General features: G+C 43.5%; 1 protein-coding gene across 3 annotated transcripts in view; it reads right to left on the reverse strand.

The window, feature by feature from the left end:
• The window catches only part of LOC140194525 (zinc finger and BTB domain-containing protein 7C), a 261,687-nt gene that overhangs the window by 21,123 nt on the left and 214,341 nt on the right, over positions 1–26,223 (reverse strand). For all 3 annotated transcript variants that reach the window (XM_072251730.1, XM_072251731.1, XM_072251732.1), the window contains exon 3: positions 5,077–6,300. In XM_072251730.1, the coding sequence (XP_072107831.1) occupies positions 5,077–6,300 (1,224 nt within the window). The remainder of the gene's footprint in view (positions 1–5,076; positions 6,301–26,223) is intronic.

Genomic DNA, 26,223 nt, shown 5'->3' on the forward strand with positions numbered 1-26,223 from the left:
CTAGAGGAACTCAGCAGGTCAGGCAGCACTTAGGGAGATGACTATTAACCTAGCCATAGCTACTTCATTATTTCCTGTTGGTCACCTTGTGTACAGCCTAGTATCATGTTACGGACATACAATCAATCTATGATTATAGATGATCTTATCCATTTATACTTATTGTGTTTTATTATTATTATTATTATTGAGCTCTTTATCTTTTGAGTTCTTTTTGTGTTGCATTGGATCTGGAAGGATTGTTTGAACAAATTATTTCATTTTCCTTACAGTTATCTACAGGAGATAACATTAAACAATCGTGAATCTTCATTTATTCCTTTCCATAGATGCCTCTTGACCTGCTGAGTTCCTCTGGCACTGTGTGTGTGTGTTACTCTGGGCGCAATGGGTTTAAGATTTAGACTTCATTTCAGTTTTGACGAGTGGTGTTAAATTGCAAGGCAACTAATAAGTGAGGTTTTGGGGCAGGGAGTCTACATTGAGGTACTATGTCGCCTGAGATTGGTTGCACATTTTTCTTTCACATTGAAGGAACATTCCAAGTTATCTTCAGAAAATCCCTCTCAAAGAAAGCTAAATGTGACAGCAACAACATCTCACTCAATGTCAGCAAGTTCAAGGAGCTGATTATTGACTGCAGGAGGAGGAAAATGGTGGTCCATGACCTAGCCCCCTCATCAGAGGATCAGGGATGGAGAAGAAGAGCAATTTGAAATTCCTTGGCATTAGTACATCAGAGGATCTATCCAGGTACCAGCACCAATGTGCCATTGCAGCACATCTTCTAGATGTTAGTGCAGATTTAGCCTGTCATAGAGTCATAGAGATATAGACACAGAAACAGGCGCTTCATCCCATCAAGTCCGTGCCAAACCATTAGTCTGCCTAGTCTCATCGACCTGCACTGGGACCAAAGCCCTCCATATCTCTCCCATTCATCTACCTATCCTATTAATGTTATCTCCTGTAGACAACTGTAAGGAGAATGAAATAATTTGTTCTATGGTGGGAGGAGAAGATGGTGGCGCAACGTAGCTCGCAGCAGCCACTCCGGTAGTGATGTCTGTTATTTGTCAAGTAGGGTGCCGTGCACAATCCTGATTTGATGGAGACATACGTGAGAGCACGGAGGAACATCAGGTGAAACTGCTGCTGCTACTGTGTGGTCCAGAATCTCTGGAGAAGAAGGCCCCGAGTCCTCTGCTTTGCTTGTTGCTCGGTGGCCGGGGCGGGGTCGAAGCACTTGGCAGAGGCTGTGTCAGAGGGGCTGGTCGGAGGCTCGAAGTTTTTGGGCAGACTCAGAGTCTGCTGCCATTGGGTGCTTCCAATGGTGCTGCATCGGCAAGTTGGTGGCGCTTGGAGGTTCATGGCAGGGAGAGTTTCTCCCTTCTACCATCTGCGTGAGATGATGAGTCTATCGGGACTTTGAGACTTTTTTTTACCATGCCCATGGTCTGCTCTGTATCAAGTTATGGTATTGCTTTGCACTGTTGTAACTATGTTATAATTATGTGGTTTTGTCAGTGTTAGTCTTGGTTTGTCCTGTGTTTTCTTGTGATATCATTCTGGAGGAACATTGTATCATTTTTTAATGCATGCATTTCTAAATGACAATAAACGAGGACTGAGTGTCCTCATAATCTAATCTAATAATCTAATCCAAATTTCTCTTAAACATAGGTGATCTTGCATTCACCACTTGCGCTGGTAGCACATTCTACACTCGCACAACCCTCTGTGAAGAATCTCCCTCTCATGTTCCCCTTAAACATTTTACCTTTCACCCTTAACCCCTGACCCCTAATTCTAGTCTCACCCAACATCAGTGGTAAAAACCTGCTTTCATTTACCCTATTTATACCCCTCATAATTTTGTATAGCTCTATCAAATCTCCTCTAAGGAAGATTTGCTCCAAGGAATTAAGTCAACCTTTCTCTATACCTCAGGTCCTCAAGTCCTGGCAACATTCTTGTAAATTTTCTTTGCACTCTTTCAATCTTATTGACATCTTTCCTGTAGGTAGGTGACCAAAACTGAACACAAAACTCAAACAACACACACAAAGTGCTGGAGGAACTCAGCAGGTTCAAAACTTAAAATTAGGCTTCACCAATGTCTTATACAACTTCAACATAACATCCCATCTCCTGTATTCAATGCTTTGATTTATGAAAACCAAAATGCATGGCCATACACCTCCCTATACTATATTCCACCTGCCAATTCCTTGCCCGTTCCCCCACTCTGTCTTTCTGCAGACAGCAACCTATCCTTCCACCTATCTCCGTATTGTCTGCAAAATCTGCCACAAAGCCATCAATTCCTTCATCCAAATCAGTGACGTATAACGCAAAAGGAACTGGTCCCAACCCGAGCCCTGTGGTATACCGGTAGTCAACCAGAAAAGGCCACCCTTTTTCCCACTCTTTGCCACTTGCCAGTCAGCCTATCTTCTAACCATTTTATTACCTTTCCCATAATACCATGGGCTCTAATCTTATTAAGCGTCCTCAAGTGTGGCACATCATCAAAGACCTTCTGAAAATCCAAATAAGCAACACTGGCAACACACACAAAATGCAGGAGGAACTCAGCAGGCTAGGCAGCATCGATGGAAAAAAGTACAGTCGATGTTTCGGGTTGAGACCCTGCAGCAGGACATGATGCCTGGCCTGCTGAGTTCCTCCAGCATTTTGTGTGTGTTGCTTTAATTTCCAGCATCTTCAGATTTTCTCTTGTTTGTGAACAACCACTGACAACTCCAACAGACTTGTTAGGCAAGATTTCCCCTTTAGAAAACTATGATCTAACTACTCTCGATCTAGCTATTCTTAGATCTCTCTGTTCTACCCCACTCCTCTGTGCCTTACTGTTCACCGTGTAAGAGCTAACCCGTGTAGTCCTCCTAAAGTGCAACACCTCACACTTGCCTGCATGAAAATCCACCTGGCATTTTCAGTCCAATTCTCTCGGTAGTCCAGATCCTGCTACAAGCTTCGATAGTCTTCCTTGCCGTCCACTACATCCCCAGTCTTGGTGCCAACCACTATTTTATTGATCCAGTTTACCATATTATCATCTAGATCATTGCTATAGATGACAAACAACAACAGACCTAGCGCTGATCCCTGTTATACACCACTAGTCACAAGTGTTCAGTCAATTAGACAACCATCTTTCTGGCTTCTCCCATAAAGCAAATATCTAATCCAATTTACCATCTCATCTTGAATGGTAAGCAACTGAACCTTCTTGACCAACTTCCCATGCGGAACCTTGCCAAAGGCCTTACTGAAGTCTATGTTAGCAACAGCCACTGCCTTGCCTTCATCAACTTTCCTGGTAACTTCCTCAAAATACTCTACAAGACTAGTTAGACACAACTTACCACACACAAAGTCATGTTGCCTGTCCCTAATCAGTCCCTCTCTAATCAAGTACTTATACATCCAGTCTCTTAGAATACCTTCCAATAACTTTCCCATGACTGATGTCAGGCTCACTGGTCTATAGTCTCCAGGATCATTCTTTGAACCTTTCGTAAACAATGGAACAATATTAACCATCCTCCTTTGGTACCTCATCCGTGGCTAAGGATGTTTTAAATATCTTGGTTAGGGCCCCTGCAATTTTTGCATTTGCATCCCAGAGGGGCTGAGGGAACTCCTTTATCAAGCCTTGGGGATTTATCCAACCTAATTTGCCTGAAGACAGCAAGCACCTCCTCCTCTGTAATCTGTATAGGGTCCATGACCTCACTGTTGCTTTGCCTCACAACTAAAGACTCTGTCCCTCTCCCAAATAGATACAGATGCAAAAAATCCATTTCGGATCTTCCCCATCTCACTGGGCTCCCTGCATAGATTGCCATTCTGATCTCCAGAGGACCAATTTTGGCCCTGGCAATCCATTTCCTCTTAATATATCTGTAGAATCCCTTAGGATTCTTCTTCACCTTGTCTGCTCGGGCAACCTCATGCCTTCTTTTAGCCCTCCTGATTTCCTTCTCTTTTCCATAATTACTTTAAAGCTAATGGCATTATGATCACTGAATGCCAAGTGTTCCCCAACACAAACTTGCCACCTGCCCTGTCTCGCTCGCTAATAGATCTGGTACTACTCTCTCTCTAGTTGGGACATCTTTGTACTGATTAAGGGAACCTCCCTGAGCACATTTGATAAATTCTTTCCCATCCATCCCTTCTACAATTTGGGAGTCCCAATCAATATGTGGAAAGTTAAAGTCACCTACTATCACACCCTATATTTCTCGCAATAGTCTGCGACCTTTTGACAAATGTGCTCCTCTAAATCCCATGGTGTATAATATAATCCCATTAATGAGGTCAACCTTACTTATTCCTCAGTTCCACCTATAAAGTCTCATGAGATGAGCTCTCTACTCTGTCTAAGCACTGCTGTGGCATTTTCCCTGAAACCCAATCACAATGACCTGAGACACAGACAGAGACCCAATCACAGTGACCTGAGACAGAGACACTGAGACCCAATCACAGTGACCTGAGACATAGACACTGAGACCCAATCACAATGACCTGAGACATAGACACTGAGACCCAATCACAATGGCCTGAGACATAGACACTGAGACCCAATCACAATGACCTGAGACATAGACACTGAGACCCAATCACAATGACCTGAGACACAGACACTGAGACCCAATCACAATGATCTGAGACATAGACACTGAGACCCAATCACAATGACCTGAGACATAGACACTGAGACCCAATCACAGTGACCTGAGACATAGATACTGAGACCCAATCACAGTGACCTGAGACATAGATACTGAGACCCAATCACAATGACCTGAGACACAGACACTGAGACCCAATCACAATAACCTGAGACACAGACACTGAGACCCAATCACAATGACCTGAGACATAGACACTGAGACCCAATCACAGTGACCTGAGACATAGATACTGAGACCCAATCACAGTGACCTGAGACACAGACACTGAGTGAGAATAATTAGAAAAATAATGGCTTTACTATATTCCTGGATACAGAGAGAATACCAAAAATAAACTGTTGCTCACCTGGTAAAGCGAACTTGACATATATTGCACAGGTATGGTTTTTCACCTGTATGTGTCCGCATGTGTCGAGGTAACTTCCCTGCTCCTTGGATCACCTTGTTGCAGATGGGGCATTGCTGAGATGCCTTGGGTCTCATTTTCTTCTCATATTCCAAAGACCATGTTGGATAAACTGCTGCCAGATAGGAAGGACCAAATATATTCAAATATGAATTAAAATCCAGTTCATCCTTTAATGTTTCCAAGTTATTCTGACTGTTTTCCACCATAATACCTTTAAAAAAGTCACAAAGATTTGTGGTTGTGGACAGATCCTCTTTAACTTCTTGTTTGATCTTTTCCTTCTTCATTACTAGATTAAGAGGCAATTGGTCCACATCTTGGTGTTCCAAGAGACGTGGAAAACCATTATATCCTCCATTCCAGAAGGAAGGAAATAATTCTGATTCCTGTGGAATCTCTCCATTCAGCAAATTCCCTCTGGAACTCAACCCTTCTTTTAAGATTGATTCCAGGGAGAAATCACTCACAGATCCCAAGCTTCTATCAGGAACATTAACTGTAAAATGGTTTAAATGTTCCCGAGGCAGTTCACTGCATTGCTTTTCCATCAGTTTGCTTGTCGAAGTGTTTTTAGAATCACATTCCTTATCCCAGTGGTTTTCGTCAGATTCATTGATAGGTTCTTGAGGAGTTTCCTCACAATCTTCTTTGAGACTTTGTTGGGGAGATTTCCATAAATCTTTCTGGCACAGATCATCTTCCAGCTCTTGGCTGGAATCTTTGCCAGAGACTCCATCTTCATTGACCACCTCGCCGCTTGCCTCCATGATGTCAATGCACACTTGGATAACGCACTGGATTTCCAACTGCTGGGCCGCATTTAAAACATCCTTTACATTCGAGCTGCTAATGGTGAGGGTCGACGTATATGCAAACTCCAGAATTGCAGAAAGTGCCTCGGGTGTCACAAAATCAATCTGATAGACATTGTGTTGCTCTGCAAGCATATCTGAGGTAAACAGCGTCTTGAAATATTTGCTACACGCAGCAAGGATTGACCGATGGGTCTTGTATTCTTGATCCTTCACTATCAGGATGACATCACAGAGCAGGCCCTCCTGCCTCTGTTCGTTCAGACTACACAGCAGCTTGTTGCTATGGTCTGGAAATGGGATTCCAATCAGGTCTTCGACGGCACTGCTCATTTTTATGCAAAGTGGTCTGTGAGATAAAAGAAAGTAGAAAATAGTCTAATTAGTGACAGTTCTTTCAAAAGTTGCATATGTTACAGACACAAACACATGCACACATACCCAAAAATGTTTATATCTTATGTCGTCATAAAAATTGTTAAATGAAAGAGGACCAACGTAATTTTGCCTTGTACTCTCTCAGTAGTTAGAATCAGGCTTAATATCACTGGCATACGTTGTAAACATTGTTATTTTGTGGCAGCAATACATTGCAATATACAATATTTTTTATAAACTATAAATTACAACAAGAATTATATATAACAATAAAATTAAGTACAAAAAAGAGCAAAAAATTAGTGAGGTGGTATTCATGGGTTCATTGTCCATTCAGAAATCTGATGGTGGAGGGGAAGAAGCTGTTCCTGAAATGTTGAGTGCGTGTCTTCAGGATCCTGTACCTCCTCCCTGATGGTAGCGATGAGAAGAGGGCATGACGAGGGTGACAGGGGTTTTTAATGATGGACCCCACCTTCTTGAAGGTGTCCTGCATGGTGGGGAGGCTAGTGCCCATGATGGAGCTGGCTGAGAAGGTGCTGTTCACAGCTAATCATACCACTTATTGACTATTCAGTTTATCTGCCAATCAGTCTACACCAGACACAGACATGTTGCAAGAATAACCAAGTGATGGAGCTTTTTAAGAACTGTAATCTTGAAGAACAAAAAAAGTTTCTCTCTCTCTTTCTTTTTTCTTCCTTTTTGTATGAGCAGTTTGTTGTCTTTTGCACACTGGTTGTCCACCTTTGTTAGTGCAGTCTTTCATGGTTATAGGATTTATTGACTCTGCCCGCAAGAAAATGAATCCTGAAGTTTGTACATGTGATATATATGTACCTTGATAACAAATTTATTCAGAACTTGGAGGAAATCTAATCTTGCAATTAACGCTGCATTTAATTACATGTTATCTCTCAGATTACTCATCTGCATTCATTCCAAAATGTATTTCCTGTAAGAAATCTATCTCAACTACATCTGAATGAATCAATACCGACTGTTCCACCAGCTAACAAAGGGGTACAAAGACATTTTCATAGTCATAGTCATGGTCACGGTCATACTTTATTGATCCCGGGGGAAATTGGTTTTCGTTACAGTTGCTCCATAAATAATAAATAGTAATAAAACCATAAATAGTTGAATAGTAATATGTAAATTATGCCAGGAAGTAAGTCCAGGACCAGCCTATTGGGTCAGGGTGTCTGACCCTCCAAGGAAGGAGTTGTAAAGTTTGATGACCACAGGCAGGAATGACCTCCTATGACGCTCTGTGTTGCTTCTCGGTGGAATGAGTCTCTGGCTGAATGTACTCCTGTGCCCACCCAGTACATTATGTAGTGGATGGGAGACATTGACCAAGATGGCATGCAACTTGGACAGCATCCTCTTTTCAGACACCACCTTCAGAGAGTCCAGTTCCATCCCCACAACATCACTGGCCTTACGAATGAGTTTGTTGATACTGTTGGTGTCTGCTACCCTCAGCCTGCTGCCCCAGCACACAACAGCAAACATGATAGCACTGGCCACCACAGACTCATAGAACATCCTCAGCATCGTCCAGCAGATGTTAAAGGACCTCAGTCTCCTCAGGAAATAGAGACAGCTCTGACCCTTCTTGTAGACAGCCTCAGTGTTCTTTGACCAGTCCAGTTTATTGTCAATTCGTATCCCCAGGTATTTGTAATCCTCCACCATGTCCACAGTGACCCCCTGGATGAAAACAGGGGTCACCGGTACCTTAGCTCTCCTCAGGTCTACCACTCCTATTTTGACTCTCTCACTGCTACAAAAGAGCAACAGTTATACCAGTGCCCAAGAAGAGCAGGGTGAGCTGCCTTAATGACTATCATCCAGTAGTGCTAACATCTTTGGTGATAAAGTGCTTTAAGAGATTGGTTATTGCTAAAATCAACTCCTGTCTCAGCAAGGACCTGGACTCACCGCAATTTGCCTATTGCTACAATAGGTCTATGGTGGATGCGATCTCATTGGTTCTTTACGCAGCCTTGAATTGCCTGGACAATACAAATACCTATGTCAGAATGCTGTTTATCCACTAAAGCTCAGCATTTACCACCATCATTCCCACAGATCTAGAAAACCTACAGCACGATACAGGCCCTTCGGCCCACAAAGTTGTGCCAAACATGTCCCTACCTTAGAATTACTAGGCTTACCTATAGCCCTCTATTTTTCTAAGCTCCATGTACCTATCCAAAAGTCTCTTAAAAGACCCTATCACATCCGCCTCCACCACCGTTGCCGGCAGCCCATTCCATGCACTCACCACTCTCTGCGTAAAAAACTTACCCCTGACATCTCCTCTGTACCTACTCCTCAGCACCTTAAACCTGTGTCCTCTTGTGGCAACCATTTCAGCCCTGGGAAAAAGCCTCTGACTATCCACACGATCAATGCCTCTCATCATCTTATACACCTCTATCAGGTCACCTCTCATCCTCCGTCGCTCCAAGGAGAAAAGGCCGAGTTCACTCAACCTGTTTTCATAAGGCATTCTCCCCAATCCAGGCAACATCCTTGTAAATCTCCCCTGCATCCTTTCTATGGCTTCCATATCCCTTCTGTAGTGAGGTGACCAGAACAGAGCACAGTACTCCAAGTGGGGTCCGACCAGGGTCCTATATAGCTGAAACATTACTTCTTGGGTCCTAAATTCAATTCCACGATTGATGAAGGCCAATACACCGTATGCCTTCTTAACCACAGAGTTAACCCGCGCAGCTGCTTTGAGCGTCCTATGGACTTGGACCCCAAGATCCCTCTGATCCTCCACACTGCCAAGAGTCTTACCATTAATACTATATTCTGCCATCATATTTGACCTACCAAAGTGAACCACTTCACACTTATCTGGGTTGAACTCCATCTGATCGATAAGTTACAGAACCTGGGCCTCTGAACCTCCTTCTGCATCTGGATCCTTGACTTCATCACCAGAAGACCACAATCTATATGGATCGGAAGTAACACCTCCACCTCGCTGACAATCAGCTCAGGTGCACCTCAGGGATACGTGCTTAGCCCACTGCTCTACTCTCTCTACACCCATGACTGTGTGTCTAGGCGCAGCTCAAATGGCATCTATAAATTTGCTAATGACACAACTGTTGTTGGCAGGATTTTATATGGTGATGAGGGGGTATACAGGAGCAAAGTAGATCAGCTCGTTGTGAGTGGTGTCGCAGCAACAATCTTGCACTCAACGTCAGTAAAACCAAATAACTGTTTGTGTACTTCAGAAAAGGTAAGGTGAGGGAGCTATGAACTTGGACCTGAAAATCCCTCTGCTTATCAACACTGTTAAGGGTCTGACCATGAACAATGTTGATAAGCAGAGAGATCTTGGGGTTCAAATTCATAGCTCACTTTACATTTGACCTGCCAGGATGCAACGCTTCACATTTGGCTGCGTTAAACTCCATCTGCTATTTGTCCAAATTCATAATCTCTATACCCAAGTCTGCAATTGATCTATATCCCGTTGTACTCTTTGCTAGTCTTCTACGCTATCCACAACACCACCAAGCTTCACAGAATTTGCAAACTTCCTAAACAAACACTGGAATCTTATAGGAAAGGAGGGTGGAGCATGGAACAAAATGAGGAAGGTCGGAGTGGTGATGGGAAAAGTGGGGAAAATACGTAGGTGATGGGCAGATGGAGTAAATCCTCGCACTGCAAGACTCCCTCCAGCAGCTCACTCTTTGTCGCAAACGTCTGCATAGGCAGTCTCTTGTGACTCCATTTTCTAACCTCACCATCATTACACCCAAAGCAACAATGGCACAAACCTCTCACTCCTTGGCATCTGATCATGAGATCCACGAAACAGCCAAAAAGGAACCATATAGAAGCCACAAGATAATATCGTGAGATGAAATATATGCATTTCATATGCACCACAAGATGTATAAAATCTATGCCTATAAATGAACACCTTCTTCTTCAGGAGGTAGATTTTATAACATTTTATGTTTACTAACATTAACTTTTAGAGAAAAAATCACAGTATTTGAGAGAACAAAACTTTCTGGGAAGTTGGAACATCTATAGTATCACAGATATTATAGACAGAAGTGATGCTTCATAATGATGCTGATAATTAGAGGGAGTTAAGGCTGTAAGGAAGTCAACAAAGACAAATTAAGGCATGAAGGTTCTGCCTAAATTAACATCAGTGTCAGCTTTTAACCTCAGAATCTCAGACGTTCCATGTTTAGGATACTACACTCTTGTATATTTTCTAGTTTAATAAGAGTGTATTGCTGAAAAAAAAGCAGTTGTCCCAAAATTCATACTTACATTTGCCAAGAGACTAAAACCTCCATTCCTAAGTTCTTATTTTTTCATCATGCTTTTATTACAGAACAATTTTTGAAGGAATTTCAGTATAAGGAGACACTAATCACAATTCTTCTTTGTTCAGTAATATTTTATCACGTTTATGAAACTTAATAGTAGAGTGATCACTCCAGCTGAGTGTGATGTTCTCCCAAGGGGTTACTCCTTCAATAGAGAACGACTGTGCAGGACTTTGTTTAACGTGGGGAGGCTGATGCATGGGCAGCCAACACACAGTCCTTGACAATGGGACAGGGCCCAGTGACATGGAATGCAAGAGGACTGGGGACCCTTCACTGTTGCAGCCTTCTTCCAACTTCACCACCATTGTGATGTGTCATCATCTTCCGCCAGATCCACTGCTGAGGTCTTGGTTGGATCGTTCTTTGTCTGGATCCTCCCCCTTGACCTTACTGGTTTGAGTGACCCTACCAGGAGTAAACTCTTGGGATCTCAGAAACACACAAAACGATTATCCTCAGAGAAGAAACTCAGTACAGGCTGTGTCATTCAGCAATCCACTTCTCATTCCATACCTCATCTTCAACCAGTTCCCTGCTGGATTATACAACAAGACGGAAACTGTTTAATGTTAATCAACACCAGAGACGTATGGTTTGGGTTAGTGAGTTGTGGGCCTGCTTTGTTGATGCCGGAAGCACAATGATGTTTGCGGGCTGCCCCCAGCACAACTCTCGCTGATCTGACTTGATGCAGGCACGTATTTCATGTACGTTTCAATGTACTGTACATATGACGAATAAAGTTAAAGCTAACTCCTGCCCAGAACCCAGGTGACACTAACTTTAAACACAAATCTGGAGTAACACACAGAAAATGCTGCAGGAACTCAACAGCTCAGGCAGCATCCGTGGAGGAGAAGAAAAAGTTGACATTTCAGTCCTGATGAAGGATCTTGGCCTGAAACAGCAATTGCTTATTCCCCTCCATGGAGGCTGCTTGATGTTCAGTTCCTCCAGCAGTTTGTCCTAACCAGGCCCCAACATATCAATGCAGCTATAAAGAAGACAGTGGCTATATTTCATTAGTTTGAGGAGATTTGGTATGTCACCTAAAACACAGACAAATTTCTACAGATGGACCGTGGAGAGCATTCTGATTGGCTGCATAACCATCTGGTAAATTGAAGGGGGTGGCTACCACACAGGATCGAAGTAGGGTGCAGAAAGTTGCAAAGTTAGTCAGCTCCATCATGGAATCATGGATACCAGCCTCCATAGTATCCAAGACATCTTCAAGGAGCAGTGCCTCAAAAAGGTGGTGTCTACCAATATCCATATTTACTGTAATTCACAGTATTATTCTTCTATCTTACCATGCATTGCATTGTATTGCTGCTGCAAAGTTAACAAATTGCATGACATCTGCCAGCAATACTGAACCTGATTCTGATTCAGATTTTGTGTGACACTAACTTTGGTCACTGAATTACAATATGTAGTCAATACTCATATTCCACACTTCAAACCTGCCACGAAGCGGATTGTCTAGTGAGGTGCAATGATCCAATCTGCATTACGTGCACCAGAAATGCATAGTTCTTACAAAAGGTATCTTAGAGCTTTAGAGTGGAACCAACATAATCCAACTCCTTGGCACACCAACATTAGTGTCCACTCCTAGGCTAACATCCCCTGCCCCACAGCTGTGGTCCTGATTACCACTTTCCCTGGGAAGGTGACATGGAGCCTTCCTGACTCACAGAGCTCCGAGTCCGACCATGGCAATTCCTGACTCCCAGAGAAACCATTCCAGCTCTGAGTCTGACCACGGCAATTCCTGACTCCCAGAGAAACCATTCCAGCTCTCAGTCTGACCACGGCAATTCCTTTGCCGGACGGAGAAAGCACTTCAAGCTCATTCTCCTTGCGGAAGTGTAACATCACAGTGAGATCCTAAGAATCTAAGGCCCAAAGTTATCCAGAAGTGCCCAGAAAGGCTCCAGTTTGAGCATCGCTGTCAAGAACTGATGGAGTTCAGGTGTAAATGGTAGAAGCAGCATGCAATAAATCAAACAACTCAACCAGCTGCTCCTTTAAGCTTCTACCCAGGGCAACCTCGGTAGATAGTGAGTATCTTCTAGAGACGGCAGGATAAGAATGAATTGTCACTAGACTTCTCAAAATGGCATGGTAGCATAGCAGTTAATGTAACGCTTCACAGCACCAGGAAACTGCCAGGACGTTCCATGGACCCACCTCCCTCTGTGTAAAGAAACATACTTCACTCCAACCACCATAAAAATTATGCCCCCTTGTATTATCCATAGATCAAGTGGATAGGCAGAGACTTCTTCCCAATGTGGAAATTCTTGAAACAAATGGAAATAACTTGAAGGAGCTTGGAGGAAAGTATAAGGGAAATGTCAGAGGTAGGTTTTTTTCACTGAGAGTTGTGGGGGTGTAGAACACCCTGCCAGGGGTGGTGGCAGAGATAGATACACTAGAAGCATTTTAGAGACTCTTAGATAGACACATGGCTAATAGAAAAGTGGAGGGCAATGTGGGAGGGAAGAGTTAGATTGATCTTTAATTCTGCTCGTATATCTGATGGTCTTATCATCTAAGGTAAGCAGAGTGGGTAGGAAGGCTTTTATCTTTCCCACCCACCTGGCTTCACCTATCACCTTCTAGCTGTCCTCCTTCCCCACCCCCCACATTTTTAATCTGGTGTCTTCCCCCTTCCTTTCCAGTCCTGATGAAGAGTCTCGGCCTGACACATCAACAGTTTATTCATTTCCATAGATGCTACCTGACCTGCTGAGTTCCTCCAGCATTTTGTGTGTGTTGCTTTGGATTTCCAGCATCTGTAGAATCTCTTGCGTTTATGACTTGCTGCTGATTTTTGTTTTTTCCACTCCCATCACGGATCAGGCTATGCAGCATCCACACCAGGGCCACCCGACTCAAGAACAGTTGCTTTCCCCAAGCAGTAAGGCTGATCAACACCTTACCACGTGGGGTAAAAACTAGTTCTCCCCCAGTTCAACACACACAAAATGCTGGAAGAACTGATCGGGCCAGGCAGCATCTGTGGAAAAGAGTGAGCAGTCAATGCTCTGGTCACTGTGTAATGATTTGATCTGTATAAACAGTACACAAATGAAGCTTTCACTGTATCTTAGTATATGTGACAGTATTAAATGAAAACCAATAAGCAAGGAAACAATGTTTGTAGTTGACAATTATGCTGAATGGCAGAGAGGGACCATATGGCCTTCTCATGTTCAAAGTTCAAAGTGCATTTATGAGACCATAAGACATAGGAGCAGAATTAGGCCATCCAGCCCATCACGTTCTCTCTGCCATTCAATCATGGCTGATCCTTTTTTTCTATCTCCTCCTCAACACCAGTTCCCGGTCTTCTCCCCGTAACCTTTGATGCCATGTCCAATCAAGAACCTATCAATCTCTGCCTTAAATACACTCAATGACCTGGCCTCCACAGCTGTATGTGGCAACAAATTCCACAAATTCACCACACTCTGGCTAAAGAAATTTCTCCGCATCTCTGTTTTGAAAGGGCACCCCTTTATCCTGGGGCTGTGCCCTCTTGTCCTAGACTCTCCCACCATGGGAAACATCCTTCCCACATCTACTCTGTCTAGGCCTTTCAACATTCAAAAGGTTTCAATGAGATCCCCCTTCATCCTTCTGAATTCCAGCGAGTACAGACCCAGAGCCATCAAACGTTCCTCGTATGATAACCCTTTCATTCCTGGAATCATCCTTGTGAACCTCCTCTGGACCCTCTCTAATGCCAGCACATCTTTTCTAAGATGAGAGGCCTAAAACTGTTCACAATACTCAAGGTGAGGCCTCACCAGTGCCGTATAAAGCCTCACCAGTGCCGTATAAAGCCTCAGCATCATATCCTTGTTCTTGTAGTCTAGACCTCTTGAAATGAATGCTAGCATTGCATTTGCCTTCCTCACCACCGACTCAACCTGCAAGTTAACCTTTAGGGTGTTCTGCACAAGATTCCAAAGTCCCTCTGCATATCAGATTCCTGGATTTTCTCCCCATTTAGAAAATATTCTGCACATTTATTTCTATTACCAAAGTGCTTTACCGTGCATTTTCCAACATTGTATTTCTTTTACCATTATCTTGCCCATTCTCCTAATCTGTCTATATCCTTCTGCACTCTACCTGTTTCCTCAACACTACCTGCCCCTCCAACAATCTTTGCATCAGCTGCAAACTTGGCAACAAAGCCATCTATTCCATCATCTAAATTATTTATATATATAGCATAAAAAGTAGTCATAACACCAACCCCTGTGGAACACCACCAGTCACTGGCAGCCAACCAGACAAGGATCCTTTTATTCCCACTCACTGCCTCCTACCAATCAGCCAATGCTCTAACCATCTTAGTAACTTTTCTGTAATACCATGGGCTCCTAACTTGGTAAGCAGCCTCATGTGTGGCACCTTGTCAAAGGCCTTCTGAAAGTCCAAATATACAACATCCACTGCATCCCCTTTATCTATCCTACTTGTGATCTCCTCAAAGAACTCCAACAGGGTTGTCAGGTAAGATTTTCCCTGAAGGAAACCATGTTGACTCTGAACTATCTTGTCCTGTGCCACCAAGTACTCCATCAGTCAGTCAGTGGGTGCCGTCCTGAATCCGGGGTTGGCGGCTATGCACCTCCATCTTCTTTGATCTTACAACAGCACCGAGTCCAGCCTCTCCTCCAGTTTGTTCTCGCTGGCCGCCTTGGCACCGCCCGCTGCCCCGCCGAACTTGAGCCCGAGGCCGTGTCGGCCTCCAGCCGCGGCCGCCTCTTCAAGCTCAGTTCTTCTCTGGGCGGAGGACACGGGCAGGTCCAGGCACACGGTGCAGCGCCCAAGTTCATCATGTCTCTTCTAACTAGCATATGATTCGTAGATACGTGATGAGGCTTTAATCTCTTCCACAGAAGATGGCCGTTGGCTCACAAGGAACTCATCCGCCCTTTGTCAGGTCTTGTTTTTTTTCCCTCATTCTTAACAATTGACTCCAACATCTTCCCAATCGCTGAGGTCAGGCTAACTGTTCTATAATTTCCTTTCTGCTGTCTTCCTCCTTTCTTAAAGAGTGGAGTGATATTTGCAATTTTCCAGCCCTTTGGCACCATGCCAGAGTCCAATGATTTCTTAAAGATCATTTCTAATGCCACCACAATTTCTACTGCTACCTCTTTCAGAACCCTAGGATGCAGTTATTATAAATGAATGTATAAATTATACAACCTTGAGACTTGTTTGCTTACAGGCAGTTGCAAAGCAAGGAACCCAAAAGAACCCAATTAAAAAAGTAAGACCAATCCCCAACGCACACAGAGAAAGAGAAAAAATAACAAAGCAAACCATGCAAGCAATGACAACAGTATTCCAAACCAAGCTGACTGCTTAAATCCAAGTCTCTGGAGCAGCCGGGAGTAGGCCCAAGGCCTCCGTATTCAGTTCATCATATTAGTGGGGAAAATCTCCACAAAGTCTGCAGACACGAAGCACAGCAGCCAGGCATAGTCTCACAGCCTTAGTGTCATGGAGAGAGATGACTCTAGACTACTTGGGCCAACGTTTAAATTGCCCGAACCTTGTACTAGGACCCAGACCTAGATTTTGCCGCCAAAGGAAGCGTTCTCGACCTCCCTTAATTGGATTGCTGCCCAGACTGATCCAACTTCACTGGACTTTTGACAACCTACCTTTCCAGTCTATATGGGCTGGCACTTAGACTGCCCAAACAGCGGATAGTTCGTCACATTAGGCCTCAGGCCTTGTCGCTGTGAATTGCTCCGGGCCTTAAACACGCCACCCAGTGATTCACTTCGGGCCTGGATATTGCTGCCAAAGAAGCTGTTATCAATCTCTCCAACTTGGCTCAGCATTTAGAATGATCCACCCACCGTCTTCTCCCCTCCAAATCATCCACTCCAACCACCACGGCTCCAACTCTAATGCGTTAATTTTGCAGCGCACCAGCAGGGTACATTCACTTTGCCCTTGTTTGCTTCTTCATTGTTTGCAGTGATAGTTTACCACAATTTACTTCATCAAAAATGTTATTAAGTTTTAATCGAATTCCTTTGCTTTCCAACTACCAGTAAGCTGTCACACATCTTCAGTAGTGCCATTTTAAACCGTTAAGTTCTGTTGTTTATGGTTTTAAACACACAGTCACTGTTCATTTCTGAATCGTTCCAATTGTTCTGAGCAGGTAAAATGATGCAACTTTGTAAGGAAGTACTCTTTTAAAATTAAAAACAGTAACGCTACAGCAAATTTATTTTTTATGTATAGACATGGCTCTGTGAAAAGTCCTTCACAGTCAGAATCAGGTTTAATATCACTGACATACATTGTGAAATTTGTTGTTTTGCGGCAGCAATACCGTACAATGCATAATAATAAAAAAAATGAATTACAATAAGAAATATATATATAAAATAAGTTAAATAAGCAGTGTAAAAAAAAAGAAGAGTAAAACACTGAGTTAGTTTTGATGGGTTCATTGTCCATTCAGAAATCTGCTGGTGGAGGAGAAGAAGCTGTTCCTGAAACACTGAGCCTGTGTCTTCAGGCTCCTGTACCTCCTCCCTGATGGTGGCGATGAGAAGAGGGCATGTCCTGGGTGATGGATACTGCCTTTTTGAAGCTTCACCTTCTGAAGATGTCCTGGATTTCAATATTAAATATGTATTCATTTTTAAGTCAGCATCTAATCTTTCAAACCTAAAAATAACAGAGGATGAAAAATTATCCTCTGTTCAGCAGTAACAAATAGTTTGGAGTCATAGAATGCTACAGTGCAGAAACAGGCCCTTGTGTCTATCTCGTCTATGTTGAACAGCTAGTCTGCCTAGTCCAATGAACCTGCACCTGGACCATAGCCCTCCATGTACCTACCCGAATTTCTCTTAAGTATTGGAATTGAACCAACATCCAGCATCCCGCTGGCAATTGATTCCTCACTCTCACCACCCCCCTCGGTGAAGAAGTTCCCCCTCATGTTTCCCTTAAACATTCTACCTTTCACCCTTAACCTATGACTACCAGTTATAGTGTCACTCAATCTCAGTGGAAAAAACCTCCTTGTATTTACCCTATCTATATCCATAGTCATAGTCATACTTTATTGATCCCGGGGGAAATTGGTTTTTGTTACAGTTGCATCATAAATAATTAAATAGTAATAAAACCATAAATAGTTAAATAGTAATATGTAAATTATGCCAGGAAATAAGTCCAGGACCAGCCTATTGGCTCAGGGTGGTCCCTATTGGTCCCTCAAAAGGTATTTCGTTCGCTGTCCAACCTTAAATCAGAACTGATTCTTACTCTTCTAACGTGCCATAATTAGACTGGCTGTGAATAAAGACAGAAGAATTGAGGGATCACATTGAATATTGATGTGCCTAGATAGAGTAGAAATGGAGAAGGTGTTTCCGGTAGTGAGGAAGTCTACTATCAGAGGGCATTAGAACAGAGATGAGGAGTAATTTTTTTTAGCCACAGTGTGGTGAATCTATGGAATTCATTGCCACTGACAGGGTGGAGACCAAGTTATTGAGTGTATTTAAAGCAGAGGTTAATAAGTTATTGATTAGTCAGGGTATCAAAAGTTACGGGGAGAAAGCGGGAGAATGGGGTTGAGTGGGATAATAAGTCATCCATGATCGAATGGTGGAGCAGACTCTTACAGCATAGAGGAATTACTCACAACACGCTGGAGGAACTCAGCAGGTCGGGCAGCACCAGTGGAAAAGAAGGGCCCTTCTGCCCGACCTGCTGAGTTCCTCCAGCGTGCTGTGAGTGTTGTTTTGACCCCAGCATCTGCAGATTATTTTGTGTTTATAGAGGAATTACTGTTGTCCTTGAGAATTCAGGCCACAAACTGCAGTGAATACAGAACATAGACCAGTACAGCACAGGAACAGGCCCTTCAGCCCACAAGGTTGTGCTGAACCAATTACATTAGTCATCAGATGGGCAGAATGAGCTAATTCTGCTCCTATGCTCTTATGATCTTGACTTACAGGAAACACTAACCTTAATAATAAGACCATAAGATATAGGAGCAGAATTAGGCCATTTGGCCCATTGAGTCTGCTCCGCCATTTCATTATGGCTGATCCAATTTCCCTCTCAGCCCCAGTCTCCTGCCTTCACCCCATATCCCTTCATGCCCTGAGCAATCAAGACTCTATCAACCTCTGCCTTAAGTATACATAAAAACTTGGCCTCCATGGCTGTCTGTGGCAAAGAATTCCACAGATTCAACACTCCCTAATGAAAGAAATTCCTCCTCATCACCATTCTAAAAGGACACCCTCTATTCTGAGGCTGTGCCCTCTGGTCCTAGACTCCCCCTTGCTCCTCCCCTCAGTAGGAAACACTCTCCACATCCACTCTCTTGAGGCCTTACACCATTAAATAGGTTTCAATTAGGTCACCTACATTCTCCAAATTCTAGTGAATACAGGCCCATGTTAGGTGGTAAGGAATATGTGAAAGACACAAAACACGCCTGACAAGGTGATAAACTCACAGTGGTGGAAGCTTTTGAAGAGAAGCACACTAAAGAAGACAAATTCAAATTTGTTGCAATCTCCAACTCAAAGAAAGAGAACAAGAAAACCCAGCCTATTTCCTGTGGGGCACACAAACAACGCGGAGTTATCGCTATCTTTTGTATCAGGAATCACAATGGCCTTCCCACTGGGCAGCTGGTGGGTCACGTCTTTGCTGAGCTTGAATAACCTACACAGAAGTGAGTTGGCACTACTGCCTGACCTGCTGAGCTCCTGCAGCATGTTGCACGGGCATTGCTAAAAGGTATTTATTCTCATAATCCAATCCTCTAATGTAGGTGTATATTATTGAACAGCAGCAGTTTGAGAAGGCAGCTGAGCTCCACTTTCTCAAGGGCAATAAATGCTGGACACACACATCCCATGACTGAAGTAAAAAGGGCGCCACCGTAACTTAACAGTCAACACAAGGCTATTACAGCTCAGGGCATTGGAGTTCGAAATTCCATCCCGATGTCATCAGTAAGGAGTCTGTACTTCCTTCCCGTGGAATGTGAGAGTTTTCTCCGGGTGCTCTGGTTTCCTCCCACAGTCCCAAAGACGTACCGGTTAGTTTGATTGGTCATTGTGAATTGTCCTGTGACTGGGTTAAATTGGGGATTGCTAGGCAGTGCAGTTCATAGGGCCGGAAGGGCCTGTTCTGTACTGTATCTCAATAAATCAATAAATCAATAGTATGAATTCCTTACAGGACTTGTAAATATTTTAATCTAGTTTTTGTTAGAATGCCAAGGCTAAGTTATTATAGAATAAAATTCCATTATATAATAAAAGCATTATAGATGAATGAATCAAAGTTGTTAGTTTTAACAATTTTTAAGTTATTTCAGATTCAGATACACTAAAAACATACAGTGAAATATGTCATTACATTAACAGTACAAGGATGTGCTGGAGACAGCCCGCAGGTGTTGCCACACATTCTCGTACCAATACAGCGTGCCCACAATGTTCAGCTGAACAACACAAACAGCAACAGCAACAGCGACAGAACTGACAGCAAAACAAGTCCCTTCACTACCCCACCCCTCTAATTCACCCTCCCATTCACACACTTACACAGACGCACACACACTCACACAGACACACACTCAGACACACACTCAGACACACACTCACAAACACACCAAGACACACACACACCCACATAGACATACACACACAGACACACACACACTCACTCACATACTCACACACACACACCCAGACACACACTCACGCACACATACTCACACACACACACCCAGACACACACTCACGCACACATACTCACACATACACACCCAGACACACACTCACACACACATACTCACATACACACTCACTCACACACACACACTTAGACACACACACTCACACTCAGACACACACACAAACACACTCAGACACACATACACCCAGACATACACACACATACACTCATATACACACACACTCAGACACACACACACTCAAGCACACACACACTCACACTCAGACACACACACACTCAGACAGACACACAAACACACACACATTCACACACTCTCAGACGCACACACACACTCACACACATACACACACACACACACACACACACACACACTCATACATACTCGGACGGACACACATACACACACAGACATGCATCCAACCCAAGGTCAGACCACCAGCTTCCAGTCCTTGGCCCCGAACTTACTTTTTGCTCAAAGTACACCTTTGTAGATTCCCAGGAGTGCCTTAATTAACCACATCAGAATGAAAACTGAACAGACCTGTATCAGAATCAGGTTTCATATCACTGATTGAGGAAGAGAGTGAGGGGGAGTGAGGAAGGGGACTGAGGGGAAGTAAGAAAGAGGATTGAGGGGGAGTGAGTAAGAGGAGTGGGGGTGAGGGGGAGTGAGGAACAGGACTGAGGGGAGTAAGGAAGAGGATTGAGCGGGAGTAAGGAAGAGGAGTGAGAGGGATTAAGGAAGAGGAGTAAGGGGGAGTGAGGAAGAGGAGTGGGGGTGAGGGGGAGAAAAGAAGAGGACTGAGAGGGGTTGAGGAAGAGGACTGGGGAGGTAAGGAAGTGGACTGAGAGTGAGTAAGAGAGAATGGAGAGGGTTATGGTAGAGCACTGAGGGGGAGTAAGAGCAGGACTAAGGGTTAGTATGGAAGAGAACTGCATGAGAGCTGAAAGTGTCACTAATGCAGATGTAGGTTCCTGAGGGATGCTGTGAGAGGGCAGTGGGAATAGATAAGAAGAGAGTTCAATGTCAACAGATTAGGTTAGAAGATTTGAGAATGTGCCAGGAGTTTAATGACCTGCTACAAATGATTGATGTTGGAGGATAAACCTTAAAGTTCTCTATTTTGTAAAATATCAGTCTTGGCAAAGGCTCCTTGTCTATTGTGGATTCAAATCTCTTTCTATACCCTTGAGCAAAATAAGCTATGTTCTGAGTCATTGGGAAACGACAGAAACGTGTACATCTTTGAGACTGACCTCCAAAATACCATGCGGTGATTTGCTCCAGTGTAAAACTGCTCGATACTGAACACCTCGAAATGAATCTGTCCCAGCTGCACAACATCATCGGACAATGAATGCCAGATCACGAGGACAGAAGAAGCCCAAAGGCACACACTCAGCCATTCAGGGACTGCTACTTCCCCTCTGGCATCTGATTTTGAAATGGAGAGTGTACCCATGAATACTACTTCACGACCTTTTAACATTTTTTCCACTACTTACTTCAACTTAACTATTTAATAGACATATATATACTTACCGTAATCCTTTTTTTCTCTATATTTACCATGTATTGCATTGAACCGCTGCTGCTAAGTTAACAAATCTCATGACATATGTTGGTGATAGTAAACCTGATTCTGATTCTTTCTCATATTTTGGAACAACCTGTCATCAAAGGTAGACACTGATGGGGGAATTCAATTTCAGTTTCAGGATTATTGTCATTCAGCCGTACGCATGTATACAGCTAAGCAAAGCATCGTTCGGCTGGGGCTAAGGTGCAAAGCACAGTACACACAGTCAAACGCAGCACATACAGCTACGAAATGAATCACTATCTCTGGCATGCCAGCACTACCTTTGGCTGTCTGAGGGAACGGTTGTTTGAAAATCAAGACCATGAGATCATGGGCTTTTTAAAAGATTTAAGATCTTGATTTTCAGGGCTGGAAAACTCTGCTCTTCTTATCTAAAGTTAATATAGTTCTATTGGAAATTTAGAGTGATAGATAAATGCAGCACAGAAACAGCCCGTCTAGTCCATTCTGAAACCATTTAAACTGCCTACTCCCATTGACCTGCACCAGGACCAGAGCCCTCCATATCCCTACTATCCATGTGCCAATCCAAACTTCTCTTAAACGTTGAAATCGAGCTTGCATGTACCACTTGTGCTGGCAGCTCATTCCACAACCTCATGACCCTCTGAGTGATGAAGATACCCCTCATATTACCCTTAAACTTCTCACCTTTCACCCTGAAGTTATGACCTCTGGTTATAGTCCACCCACCACACTGGAAAAACTTGCTTGCATTTTCCCATCTATACCCCTCATAATTTTGTATACCTCTGTCAAATCTCCTCTCAATCTTTTATATTCTAAAGAATGCAGTCTGAACCTATTCAATCTTTCCTTATAACTCAGGTCCTCTAGACCCGACAACATCTTTGTGAATTTTCTCTGTACTCTTTCAACTTTGTTTACATCTTTTCTGTGTGTAGGTGACCAAAACTGCACACAATACTCCAAATTAGGCCTTACCAACATCTTATACAACTTCAACATAACATCCCATCTCCTGTACCCAATACATTGATTTATGAAGGACAACGTGCCTTTCAGTTCACACCCAAAGTTACTTAGATGCAAATTTTCCAGCTGTGGATCAGATAATGATCTGGATTAGCATTTTGACAGATTTTATTCCTCTCCTTTACATTAAAGGGATTAAATCATTCTTGGCACCTGTATTATCTCCTTGGCGCCAATACCTCAATGATCATTTCTGACGAATACGCTCTCTGTAACTCACAATCTTCACAATCAAGCAAGCACTTTACTTTTGAGAAACGAGAAAATCTGCAGATGCTGGAAATCCGAGCAACATACACAAAATGCTGGAGGAACTCAGCAGGCTAGGCAGCTTCTATGGAAAAAAGCACAGTCAACGATTCAGGCCGAAAATCTCTGGCATGACTGGAGGAAAAAAGTTGAGGAGTAGATTTGAAAGGTAAGTGAGGGGAGAGAGAAACACAAGGTGATAGGTTAAATTTGGAGGGGGAGGGATGAAGTAAAGAGCTGGAAAGTTGAATAGTGAGACAGAAGGCCATGGAAGAAAGGAAAAAGGGGGAGGAGGGGGAGGAGCACCAGAGGGAGGCAATGGGCGGGCAAGGAGATAACATGAGAGGGGGAAAAGGCAATGGGGAATGGTGAAGGGGGTGGGGGGAGGAAGGCATTACTGGAAGATTGAGAAATCAATGCTCATGCCATCAAGTCGGAGGCTACCCAAACGGAATATAAGGTGTTGTTCCTCCAACCTAAATGTGGCCTTATCACAACAGTGGAAGAGGCCATGGATGGACATATCAGAATGGGAAGTGGAATTAAAATGTGTGGCCACTAGGAGATCCCACTTGTTCTGGCAGACGGAGCGTAGATGTTCAGTGAAACGATCTCCCAGTCTCACCGATATACAGGAGGCCACACCGGCAGCACCGAACACAGTATATGACCCCAATAGACTCACAGGTGAAGTGTCGCCTCACCTGGAAGGACTGTTTGGGCCCTGAGTGAGGGAGAGGGAGCAGGTGCAGGGGCAGATGTAGCATTTGTTGCACTTGCAAGGGTAAGTGCCAGGAGGGAGATCTGTGGGGAGGAACGAATGGACAAGGGAGTCGCATAGAGAGTAATCCCTGTGGAAAGCAGAAAGTTGGCGGGGAGGGGGGGAAGGAAAGATGTGTTTGGTGGTGGAATCCAGTTGGAGGTGAGGTGTGGTTTCTTTCAACCATCAGCCAATTTGTACAAAGCAAGTTCTGACAAACGATACTAATGTTCAGATACAGGAAGAGCTTCTTCCCTGAGGCTGTGATCCTGCTGAACCTCACATCACAGCGCTAAGCAGTATTGCACCCATATTGTACTGTCTCAGTACTTTTATATTTGTGTGCTGTAGCACTTACTTTTTATTCGCAGTTATTTTGTAAATAACACTATTCTTTGTATTTCTGGTTAGATGCTAACTGCATTTCATTGGCTTTGTATCTGTACTTGGCACAATGACAATAAAGCTGAATCTAATCTAATCTAATCCAATATCAGACCATACCACATCGGAGCAGAATTAGGCTATTCAGCCCTTGGTCTGCTCCGCCATTCTATCATGGCTGATTTATTATCCCCTTCAACCCCATTCTCCTGCCATCTCCCCATAACCTTTGATGCCCTGACTAATCAAGAGTCTATCACTTAAATCTTAAACATACCCAATGACTTGGCCCCCACAGCCGGCTGTGGCAACAAATTCCACAGATTCACCACCACGTGTAGAATGGATTTACTCTTCCAATGTGTTGGTGAAAACATTCTGTTCTCATCTGAAGCTAAGATGATCACAAAAGAAATTAGAAAAGAAGGATAAATGCTAAAGCAGTAGCAAAGTAGCAGAGAAAATGGAAAAACACAAGAAAATTGAAGAATTTAATGTTCATGTTCAACCTTCATTTCAACCTGCTTTAAGTTGCTGGGACACAGTTGGAGTTTATTTAACGCCTGCACCTTCTTCTCCTCTAATTGCATGGCTGCCTTCCCACCCAGCTGGAATGAAGAGAACCTCCTATTATCACAGCTATCGCATTCTGCTCACCATGCAGAAAGGCAGAGCTTGTCTGCTGTCAAAGCACCGTTTCACCCTGACATGGTAGGGTCTTGCATTGCCCAGCCCCAAGCACCTTCATCTATCTTTTCCTCAGTTAGAGGGACAATGGCACTGATCAAAAGAGGCAGAAGAAACAGATTACCAAGTCTTTGCACGATTACAGGAATAAACAGAAGAACGTTATTTTAAAATTCCATAGAACTGGATGGTTCCTGTGTTACTACGACCAAGGAAATAGCATCTGCGAAAAGCATAAAACCATGGTCAAACATGGATTGTCAACCTCACCAGAATCAGAATCAGATTCAGGTTTATTATTAGGAAATTTATTATTTTACACCAGCAGTACAGTACAGTTTTAATTTATATTAAAATTAATATAAATTAGGGTAAGAATATATATGCGTAACATCCAGGCAACGAACACCAGACTCAAAACGGTTCCTTTCCCCAAGCAGTAAGGCTGATCAACACCTCCGCCCACTAACCCATCCATTCACACCCCCAACCATCACTACTTTATCATTTCCTGTCAGTCACCTTATGTACAGATACTCCGGTGCCTAGTGTCACTTTATGGACATACAATCAATCTATGTATATAAGTTATCTTATGTATTTATACTTATTGTGTTTTATTGTGTTCTTTTTATGCTGCATCGGATCCAGAGTAACAACTATTTTGTTTTCCTTGACACTTGTGTATTGGAAATGACATTAAGCAATCCTGAATCTTGAATAAGACCATAAGATTCAGAGCAAGGAGGCTGCGGGTGAACGGCTAAGGATTTCCAGAGCGAAGGCATTTTACTACTCCGGGTAAAAGAGAGGCAAGACTGCACAGGCAGGTGACGTCACCCAGTAGAGCGGGAAAAGTTGATAAAGAAGACCGCCATTTCCATCAGGCAGTGGAGTGAGAGATGGCAGAGTGATAGGGCTTTGGCTCAACGGGCTTAGGCGGTAACGGGACGAGGCGAGGTAGGTTTACCTGTGTTAATTGCGGAAAGGAAGTACTATGTGTGTGAGACCGGTTTTCTGTG

This window comes from Mobula birostris, chromosome 3 (genome assembly GCF_030028105.1).
Source record: "Mobula birostris isolate sMobBir1 chromosome 3, sMobBir1.hap1, whole genome shotgun sequence".
Taxonomy (NCBI): domain Eukaryota; kingdom Metazoa; phylum Chordata; class Chondrichthyes; order Myliobatiformes; family Myliobatidae; genus Mobula; species Mobula birostris.